Source organism: Scleropages formosus, chromosome 10 (genome assembly GCF_900964775.1).
Source record: "Scleropages formosus chromosome 10, fSclFor1.1, whole genome shotgun sequence".
NCBI lineage: Eukaryota > Metazoa > Chordata > Actinopteri > Osteoglossiformes > Osteoglossidae > Scleropages > Scleropages formosus.
In genome coordinates this window covers 18,188,667-18,199,248 of record NC_041815.1, presented here as the reverse complement: position 1 = coordinate 18,199,248, position 10,582 = coordinate 18,188,667, and the positions used below count along the sequence as shown (strand labels likewise).

At 40.2% G+C, this 10,582-nt stretch overlaps 1 protein-coding gene across 1 annotated transcript; it reads left to right on the top strand.

Annotated features, from left to right (window-relative positions):
- The first annotated feature begins 211 nt into the window (after positions 1–211).
- kcnk6 (potassium channel, subfamily K, member 6) lies at positions 212–9,169 on the top strand. The gene is made up of 3 exons (XM_018742652.2): positions 212–632; positions 6,620–7,015; positions 7,889–9,169. The coding sequence occupies exons 1-3, from the start codon at positions 269–271 to the stop codon at positions 8,119–8,121; spliced, it is 993 nt and encodes a 330-aa protein (XP_018598168.1). The 5' UTR covers positions 212–268; the 3' UTR covers positions 8,122–9,169.
- The last annotated feature ends 1,413 nt before the right edge of the window (positions 9,170–10,582 follow it).

Below are 10,582 nucleotides of genomic sequence, written 5' to 3'. Positions count from 1 at the left end.
CTTCTCACTTCTTTACACTTTTTACTGGTGTTTTTTAAGCACTGTGCTGCAGAAGCAGCAGAAGCGGTAATACCAGCAGCACAACAAAACTGTGCTCAACTGTGTATTAAAGTACGCCGAACGCAGTCGGGGCAACAAAAAAAAAAAAAAAAAACATTACATTTTCGATGTTTCAAAAGGCGTGTTTCTTTGGCTGAGCGGTCAGGGGGTGGAGAGTGAGAGAGGAGGGAAAAAAAAAAAAAGTAAAGGGAGGAGAAAGGTGGAGTCCATGAAGAGCACAAGAGGTCGAGGGAGCAGCTGGCAAACAGCAGCAGCGATGTCTCCTTCCTTCAGCTCCTACGGCCTCTTGCTGGGCTTTATCCTCTTCTACATCGTGTACCTCCTGTTCGGAGCGTTCGTCTTCTCCGCCATAGAGGAGCCCGAGGAGGAGCGGCTCAGGGGCGAGATCTTGTCCCTCAAAGCGCAGTTCGTCAACGACAGTTGTGTCAACCTGACGTCGCTGGAAAGCTTTCTGGAGCGCGTCCTCACGGCCAACAAGTACGGCGTGTCCATCGTGAGGAACTCGTCGTCAGCCTCCAACTGGGACCTGGCCTCGGCGCTCTTCTTCGCCAACACACTGGTCACCACTGTGGGTGGGTGAGCGAGCGAGTGGGCGAGGGAGCGAGCGCGCGCTCTTTGTTTCTCCTCCTCAGCACACTTCTTCTGCACCCAGACGGGACATGGCCGGTTGGGTTTTTTTTTTTTTATCATCTAAACTACTTTTTAGATAAAACTCGTCTCAGTCATTTTTGTTTCATTACTCACTGTGACTTTAATTATACTAGTCAGGATCATCAACATTCCGATTGTTTCAACAGGTGGTGGTCAGTGATTTTCAAACAGAACTTTTCCAAACTAAGCGGACTAATTCGCTTTAAGTTTAACTGTGCGTTGAACGGAGTAGGAAAGACTCGCGTTTTGAACTCAACCGAAGATGATGAGATTTGACTGAACTCGAATAGGCGAAAGTGAGCTCAATTTGCTCGAATAGAAGTCGAGAGCGTATCCAGTCGATCAGGCAGCGTTAGTAAGTTACACGTAAGCGCCGCCGCCATACAGAGCTCAGCTGCGTATACGTGGAGTGCAGCAAAACAGCGCTAAATGTGCGAAAAGTACGCCAGAAAACGGCGGACCGCCGACTGTTTTGCCAGTTTTACCTCAGGATTCGCATTGTTTTACCTCACGAGTGTCGGTCCTCTGTGGTACTTTCCAGAGAAACACCGGGCGGGTACAGCTGAGAGACCGAGTTCCTCAGTGTGCTGTGAAACACGCCCTTCGTACCCACCCAGGGGTATAAAGTGATTCAATTAGAAAATGGATTCGATGAAGTCAGCTTTTTTTTTTTTTTTTTTTTCTCTCGTGTGTGTCAGTCAGTCAGAATGTAAGTTCTTGTTTTAGAATTCTGGAAAAGCAGGTTTGATACAAGTAGCTACAGTTTCAATTCTGGAATCCATTTCTTAAATGTCTGGTCGTTTTAGTGGCTATATGGCAAGAATGCTTGACATGATTTGTGATGCCACATTTCATCAGTGGCACCTAATGTTTGGGTTTTTTTTTTTTTTTTTTGACGTTACATTGTGACTTTACATGATAGTGTTTAAAGACCAGATAAACTTACCTGGAAGCAGCACTGAAGAATATTTCATAGCTCACCACAGATCACACACCAACTGTAACAGCCACATTTTTAAATATCCTTATGAAAAGTTTGGCATTTTCACATTGACTTATTCAGCTCTTTTTCTGAAGAACAGCACTTGGAAATTACTGGGTTTTGAAGTCTTGTGAATGAGGAAGAGCTTAAATTGTGGTCTACAGTCCCTTTGCATCTTGGGATATTTTTTTAAGATATTTTTCAGTGTAGATGCAACTGAATGATCTGAGTTGCAGTTTATTTATTAAAAAAAATCCTGACACATGATCCCGAAACCTGCTGGTTACACGTTCTCAGTATGGGCCACGCACTGTTCTGGTGTTCCGTTCATTTTAGTCTGCAGTTGTATGGAAAGTGTGACACAATCCCCTGAGAACCTCTTGCTCGACAGTTATTTTTTTCCCTCTACATCCTGTTAGATGAAAATGCAAGCAAAAAACAATGCATGGTACATTTAAAGGATTTTCAAGCTTCTAATTTGAATGTTTAGGGTCTGTGACAGTATCAGTAGTCCCAAAAAGTGGACTGACCTGTGAGAAGGGTGGGTTTTATTCTTCCACCCTTCCCTATAGAAGCTGAACTCAAAGTGCAGATAAGAACTTCATACTGTATTATCTTCAAAGGATAGTGTAGTATCTGGTATGTGATGTAATTAACTGAGTTCTCAATGTATTTATGTAGGTGAGCAAATCTTTTTCACAACACGGTGTACTGTTGTCAGGGTACAAGTAAACATGGTGTAGGAATGGTTAGTGATTTGGACTTCTGACCAGAAGAAACAAACTGACATGACTGACATGTGTAGTGTGGATCACTAGTCTTAAATGGATCGCTTTTCACAGCTGAATGAGTCTTTGTGTTTTCGAGTGTATGCATGAGGTTAGATTCTCAAAAGCATCTAATCAGTATTACCCAGTGCTTCTCCCATGTGCTTCTTTTTAAAGCTGTTCTGGTTTTGGCTTGATCTTTTTACTGGTTCTAGAGAACATGTGAAATAGTCTTACAGGTGATGCCCAATAACTAACAGAACATTAAACTTCTTAATATGTTGTTTTGCAGAGCCACAGAGGAAGTGTTTTTTTTTTTTTTTTTTTAAATATACATGCAAGAGATCATATCTCTTGGCTTGACAGAAACTTGCTATCTGGGGTGCAGATGAGCAACTTGTGCTATATACTGTACAATTTGTACACATCAGTCTGCTTTCACTTTTGAGGCACAGCACTGTATGATTTACTCATACTATTGGAGTAAAGTACCTCAAGTGTCCAATCTCAGATGCTGAACACAAACTAGATTTTAATCTGCTCGATTTCTGTATTTGTCCACCTCATTTTATTGCACCCTTGATAAGGCCTGAGGTGTTGTGTTGTGGGGGCTGTGAAGGTTTTTTTTTTTAAAAAAAAAAAAAAAAAAAAAACTGCAGTGCTTTGTTGCATTTGTTCTGGAGATTTTATTTCAGGAGTGTTGAATATTTTGTAAGTTTTATATGATATATAGCTAGCTTCATTTTTGGGGGCTTAAGTCAGGAACAAGGTGCTGCTTAAGAGTCTTTCCATACAAACAACTCACCAAACTTGCTCTTCTCTATAACATGTGCTTGAGCTTTTGGAAATCAGCAAGCATTCAGAAAGGTCTCAGTTTGCAGCCAAATTTAGAACACAACTTTTTTGCATCAGACAATGTAAGGGAAAACACAACTGGATGTTTACAGTTGGACTTATAAGTCATTGCTGTCAAACCAGTGTGGGTGAGGAAGTACCGAAAAGTGATGTCTGGATTTAATTCTGATTCCAGAACTGAGTTGACTTCACCTGTATGTTTTGGCAGTGTCATAATTCATAGTGTATGTATATATTTGTTAGAATTTGCATTAATGTAATACACATAGGTTTGTATAGCTTACAGTTATATGTCCAACTTATTTAAACAGCAGCTTGTGAAACTAAAGACTTCTAATGAAGCAGTGTCTGACATAGTTTAGTAGAGTGGACATCACTAGGAATATGAGGGAGACTCAACATGAACAGGTTATGAACCCAACTGTAAACTCCCAGTCGTGTCTTTGTCTGATGTATTTTAAAAAAAAAAAAAAAAAAAGTTGTCACAATCTGCAGCCAAAATTAGAAAAACCTTACTGAATGCTTGAGTAGCGCACATGGTACAAAGAGTACCAGTTCAGCAGACCTGCATCATTTAATTTGCATATACCTTTGTCAAAGAATAAATATTCTTAGATGAAATAAATAGCTTGACTAAAGGGTACGTTTTCAAACAAACATGGTGAGACAGACATGTTAGATAATGGGTGAGGTATCTGAATAGACCTGAGGTAAAACAGGGAAAAGGTGAGTCTGGAAGAGGTGCCTGATAGTGAGGGCATTGGGGGGAAAAAATCAGATGTTGATGGGATTATGTTATATAAAACATGAATTTTTTTTAACATTGTTTGGTAGTGTATTTAACAGCATGTATTATCTGTCAAAGTCTCCCAGCTATTGCTCCAAAGTCTGAAAATATTTTGTTGTTTAAAAAAGCACCCTTTATGGATAGAACAAGTTCAGAAATGTAGGCATTCTGGAAACCTTATCCACTTTGTGTTGTGCAACTGATTTTTCTCTGTAATGCTCAGTTCCATCTTCATTCCCAAAAACATCAGGCACGGTAACAGTTATGTGTTGCATAGCTGATGTTGAGCTTTGCTGTGTACACTGTTATACAATGTAGAAATCATATTACAAGTAGTTATTGATTATGAATGGATGTTTCCTGGATGATTCAGGAAATGTGGCTGAAGAGACCCGTATATGCTGCCGTCCCTCGATAAGGACTAGGAGGGGAGAGAATTTAGGAACACTTAAATGACAAAGGAGTGCAATATGGGTAAAAGAAATGTTGGAGGCTGAATGGGCTGCTTTGTATTCCAGCAGTCTTAGCTCCTGTCAGGCAACTTCTTAACAAAGGCAGCATTGCTTGTGGCACACAACTGAAATTGAGATAATTGCTTCTGCCAAAAACTTCAAATGTTATCTTCTAGACATTCCCCAATGTTTCCATAATTATCCAGTGAAAAGGTTTTGTAACACTTTTAATTATCCAATGTGATTCACATGAAATTCATAATAGCTGGCAGCTCTGCCCATATGCTTCTTAAAATACACAGCATACTTGCCAGTGTTGCTGCTGCCTTTGGATTCCAAGGTTGCTGGTTCAAATGTCCCCTTCTGCTGTAGTACCCTTGAGCAAGGTACTTACCCTTAATTGCTCCAGTAAAAGTGACCCAGCTCTACAAATGGGTAAATAGTTGTAAGTAGCTTAACTCTGGAGAGAAAAGCATCATTTGAATGAATAAGTTTTCTCACACACACATTGACTGAAGCTGCTTGTCCCGAGGCAAGCCAGAGCCCAACCCGGCAACACAGGGTGTGAGGGGGGAGGGGAGGGGATGGGACGCACCCAGGATGAGACGCCAGTACGTTGCAAGGCACCTCAAGCAGGATTTGAACCCCAGACCCACCAGAGAGCAGGTACAGGCCAAACCTGCTGTGCCACCATGCCCCCTACTATAATTAGGATGGTCCCAGATTCTGATTCTTACTTTCAGAATCAGAATGAGCTTTATTGCCAGGTATGTTCGCACATACAAGGAATTTGTCTTGGTGACAGGAACTTCCACAGCACAGACAGAATGACAGTGACAAGACAGATGAGAAGATAGAGTATGTGAATAAGGGATGAAAAATATGCAGTACCCAATATTATATACAAAAATAGTCACTAGTTACAAATGCAAGGGAGTGTGAGAAGAGATATGTGATTAAAAAGTTATAAATAGCATTATGTATTGCACTGGTTTATTCTCTAGGGGGGGATTTAGCTGTTCATGAGGTAGATGGCCTAAGGAAAGAAACTTTTTTTTTTTTTTTTTTTTTTTTTTTTTTTTTTTCCCCCCTTCTTGTGCCTGGCTGTCCTGGTGTTCAGTGCTCTGTAGTGCTGGACAGATGGCAAGGTTTCGAAGAGGAAGTGGCCTAGATGTGAGGGGTCTGGAATGATTTTGATAGCCCTTTTACTGACTCTGGACGAGTGCAGTTCTTGGAGAGCTGGGGGGGGGGTGTGCCGATGATTCTTCCAGCAGTCCGAACTATCTGCTGTAATCTTCTGATGTCTGATTTCGTAGCTGAGCTGAACCAGACAGTTATAGAGGTGCAGAGGGCAGACTCAATGACTGCGGAGTAGAATTGCATCAGTAGCTCCTGTGGCAGGTTGAACTTCCTCAGCTGGTGGAGGAAGTACAACCTCTGCTGGACCTTCTTCACAGTGGAGTCTATGTGGAGCTCCCACTTCAGGTCCTGTGAGATGGTGGTGCCCAGGAACCTGAATGACTCCACTGTTGCCACAGTGCTGTTCATGATGGTGAGTGGGGATAATGCTGAGGTGTTTCTCCTGAAGTCTACGATCATCTCCACTGTTTTGAGTGTAAACTTTATTAATGAATTCTATGGAAAGCCATATTAAAATTTATTTTTAACAGCAGTGTCAGTTTTAGTCACTAGTTCTGTTCTAATGAATTAATCCTGAAGGCTTCTTTCTAGAGCATACTTTCCAGAATATAATACTAGTATGCAAGTCTCAGCTTTGCCCATTGTTTTGGCTCAGAAATTATAACTTACAGGAGTTAGTTTTTTCATCTGACCTTCAGTTGTCCATCTATTCTGCCTGGATGAGCTTAAATTCTGCCTTGGCATTAAAAGCATGAAAAAAGCTTTTCAGATTTATAAGAAAGCTAGTTGAACTAATAGGACACTAAGAGTATAACAGCTGGAACAGCTTTGAAATAAATGAATTCTCAATCAGTCAACTCAAATGTTAAATATTTGCAAAATATGGCAGATTTGTCATTTCTGTGTCGCTTGCTCTCTTTCCCAGGTTATGGACATACCACACCACTGTCCGATGCAGGCAAGGCCTTCTCCATCATCTACGCCCTGTTTGGGGTCCCATTCACAATGCTTGTACTGACAGCATGCGTTCAGAGGCTCATGTACCTGCTGAGCTACAGGCCCATTGGACTCTTCCAGCGGTGGACTGGCTGGGATCCCAAGACAGCCAGCGCTGCGCACTTTGTGTTTCTTCTGCTCACAGTGGTGCTGTGCTTCTTTGTGATCCCATCTGTGATCTTCAGTACCATTGAGGAGTCCTGGTCCTTCCTGGATGCCTTCTACTTCTGCTTCATCTCGCTCTGCACCATAGGCCTGGGTGACTATGTTCCTGGAGAACAGGCTGGCCAGAGGCTGAGGTCCCTCTACAAGATCTCTGTCATGGGTGAGTAGAAAGTATCTTACTGTATTTGTTGAGGGTGCCAGCCCTTAATTCAGCTGGTAATCAGCAATCAACAGTGGTACATTCCAGTACAGAAATGATTCATGGTTCACATAATCCCTATTGTAACTATCATATAATTTAAATGTCAAATGAAGGGATGGCATGCTGGTACAACAGGTCATACTGGTGTCTCCCAGAGAGTGTGCTTTGAGTTTGGACAGGGGTTCAAATCTGCCTCTGTCTGTGGAGTTTGCATGTTCTCATGGGTTTCCTCCAGCAGTCCAGGAAATGAGTTTGAAGTGTATTGGTGACTTTGAATTACCCTGGGGGTGTTTTTGTGTGTGATTGCCCTGTGATGGCTTGGCATCTAGGGTGTACTCTGTCTGGGATAGGTCCCTGACCTTCACAATCTTGCACTTGACAAATAGTTAATAATGCATGGATAATGGTAAAGCAATATCATCCACTTAAAACAGGGGTAATGGAAACTTTTTTTTTTTTTTTTTGTACAGCACTCAGTGTTGAATGGAATACAATACCAAAAAATATTCTTCTGCATGAATTTTTGGTTGTGTAAATATGGTTGTAATTTTTTTTTTTTTTTTTTTTTTTTTTTTTTTTGGTCAATAGTCTTGGCAATAAACATTTTAAAAGCAAAGAACTGTCAGAATAGTACTACTTCTGAACAGATTTTACACATTAGAAAAGTTGTGTTAAGGTTATGGAGAGCAAATGTTCAGTTTATTCAGTTAAATGTCTCAAAGGCAACAACTGCAGTATGCAGTTTTCTTGCCTTTTGAGCCCTTGAGAGGAAACTAAATATTGAATGAATTTTTTTTTTCTCTCCCCCTCTCCATGTGTGACTTTCTGCAGTTTACCTGTTTCTGGGACTGATGATCTTGGTCCTGGTTCTCCGCACCTTCCATAAGCTGGCTGACTTGCATGGACTGACGTCTTTCTTCCACCTTCCCCACTGTGAGGAGGAGGATGAAGAGGACAAGGATCCAATTGTGGAAACTAGCTCTGAGCAGCCAGACATGGACAAGAATGCCAGCAAGCCTCTGGCCCTGGGTTCCCAGACCTCATACAGCTCCATCCGCAAATAAGCCATCCTCACCCTGGATCTGCAGTCCTCCACATTCCCAACATCACAGTCCAGTTCAAAACGTGGATTGTGATTCCTGATCTCGGCCCTTCCTACCGTGGTATAGCAATAAGTGGCCGTGGAAGACATCGTGAGGGCTGGGAGAGTCTGACAGCTGGGCAACCTAAAATGAGCACAGATAGTTGTATTTACCTGTGAATGGTGGTGAATGCTAAGTATAAAAGGGTTTTCCTCAGTGGTAGGGACAGGTGCAGTATCTTCAGACTGTTTTAAATGTATTTTATTATTGCTTAGAATTTTATAACTTGTCAACATGAATGTTTGCATTCTATTCAATTTTTTGCTCCTTTTAATTAAACTAAATGTGTAGAATGTGGAACATGGATCCATAATAAGTGGTGTCAGACTCTAGGATCCTGGCAACATGCTGAAGAATTTCTTGGCCCCATGGAATATCTTTGTGGTAATGCATGAGCTTTATCTGGGCAGAAATGGAACTGCTCTTACAATGCCCAGTGTCCATTTCTGTTTTCATGGATAATGTTTTTCAACAGGTTCTTCACTGAACCTGGCACCATTGACATGAATAGCATGCTTTTTGAAGTACTGTTAAAAAGCTTTTTTTGGCCTTTTGAGGTCTGAATGTTTTTTTTGTTACTTGATTGTTTGAGGTATGTTAATGTAATTTAACAATTGTAGTTTTTTCAGACTGTCTGTAGGTCATATTTTTTGAACAATAAAATGTTAGAATGATGAATAAAGGTGTCATTAATGGATGGAACAAAGTGATGCCTAGAGGCAGGGATTTAACCATTATTGTAAATAAAGTGAATTATGAGATCTTGCTTTGGAGAAAAGACTGGGTTTAACAATGGGAGAAAATCATTTTGTGATCCTAAAATGTTAATACGGGCACTATGTTTAAAAAAGTGATTTAAAATACTTTTGAGACAACCTTAGGTGTTAGGACCTAACATGTCATCTTCATGCACAATTTTTCTTTATAGGTTTAGTGTGAAAGTGAAGACTGCTGTTCAGTTTATGCACAGTTTAGAAATTAAAATTTCTGTATGAATTAGGATGGAAGCAAAATTTTGCTAATGTTAATTGGTTTAAACTGACTTTGATTCCTACTCAGTTCATGTGCTCTAGTTTTTTGTCACAGCCATGCAGTTCAGGTGAATTTCTGATGCTAAGTTTCCTGTTTTTTTTTGTGTGTGTGTGTACATGCCCTCTGATGGACTGGTGTCCCATCCATGGTGTACATGTCCAGTGCTTCCTAGATAGGTTCTGTAACCCTACTCAGGACAAGCAGTTAATTTGAATGTTTGTCATACAAATAAACTTGTATGTAGTAACTACATTTAGTTAGTACAAATCATGTTGCATGCAAGATTCTTTAAAACATGTTTTGTGGAGTAAACGTTACCTTCAGGAAGTCACTTGTTAGTGAAATTAGGCCAACTATCCAGCTACTGCCATACTATGGCATATAGTAATAGTGCTGCAGAGGCTTTTTCAGTGATGGACAAACAATTACAGAACTTGAAACTATACTTTATAGTTTAAACTTTACTATATAGCTGCCAGTCTGAGGACAGAGGAGACTGCTTATGGGATAGGAGCAAATGGGTGCTGACCTCTGGCTTGTGGCTGTAAACAGATGGTTCCTCGTGATATGCTGTTGACATTTGATTTTCAATTACCTTTAAATTATAAAAGGTGTCAAACCTGAAATAGTAATACCCCCTTTAGTACTATTTGTGGGTTAAAACTAAAGTAAAATTCAGAGGAAATCTACTGTATCAACAGTTCTCATGGTCTTTAGACTATTTCTCTTAAGGGGTATATTGTGGCAAACAAAGCAGAGGAGCCATACAGCAGTAGAAATCCTTTATTTTTCAGCACATAAGTCCAGGCTAAAAAAAAAAAATCAGTTTATGCCTGATGTACTGAACAATCACCCATTCCTGCTAGATTTGACCTCTGAGGTTACTTCAAAACATAGGGGTGCTTTTGCATTATTTGCATAGACAAAATTCAGTGCACATTAAGATACTTCTACATACAACTAAGCATAGGACTTAACAGAACTGACTTGTCAACTTCTGTTAGATGTGTAACAAAGCTTGGAAGGACCTATAGTTCTAAATCTAAAAATGCTGACTTTACAGGTGGCTTAAATTAAAAATGCTTAATACACAACCAGAACTAGACATGTACATTAAAATTCATATTTCTAAGTTTAATACAACTATTAAAAAACTTACAGGTCACTTGGTAGTCCAGTTTTTACTGGGTAAGTTTGAATGACCAAAATACTGGACAAGAAAATGCTGGCTGCTATGTATAATAACCTATATAGACTACATATATTCATCAGTATAAAGTGCAAATTCAATGACAAGTAAAAAGTTTATACTGTTCTCAAAAGCCAAAAAACCTGTGCTGTCAAACACACA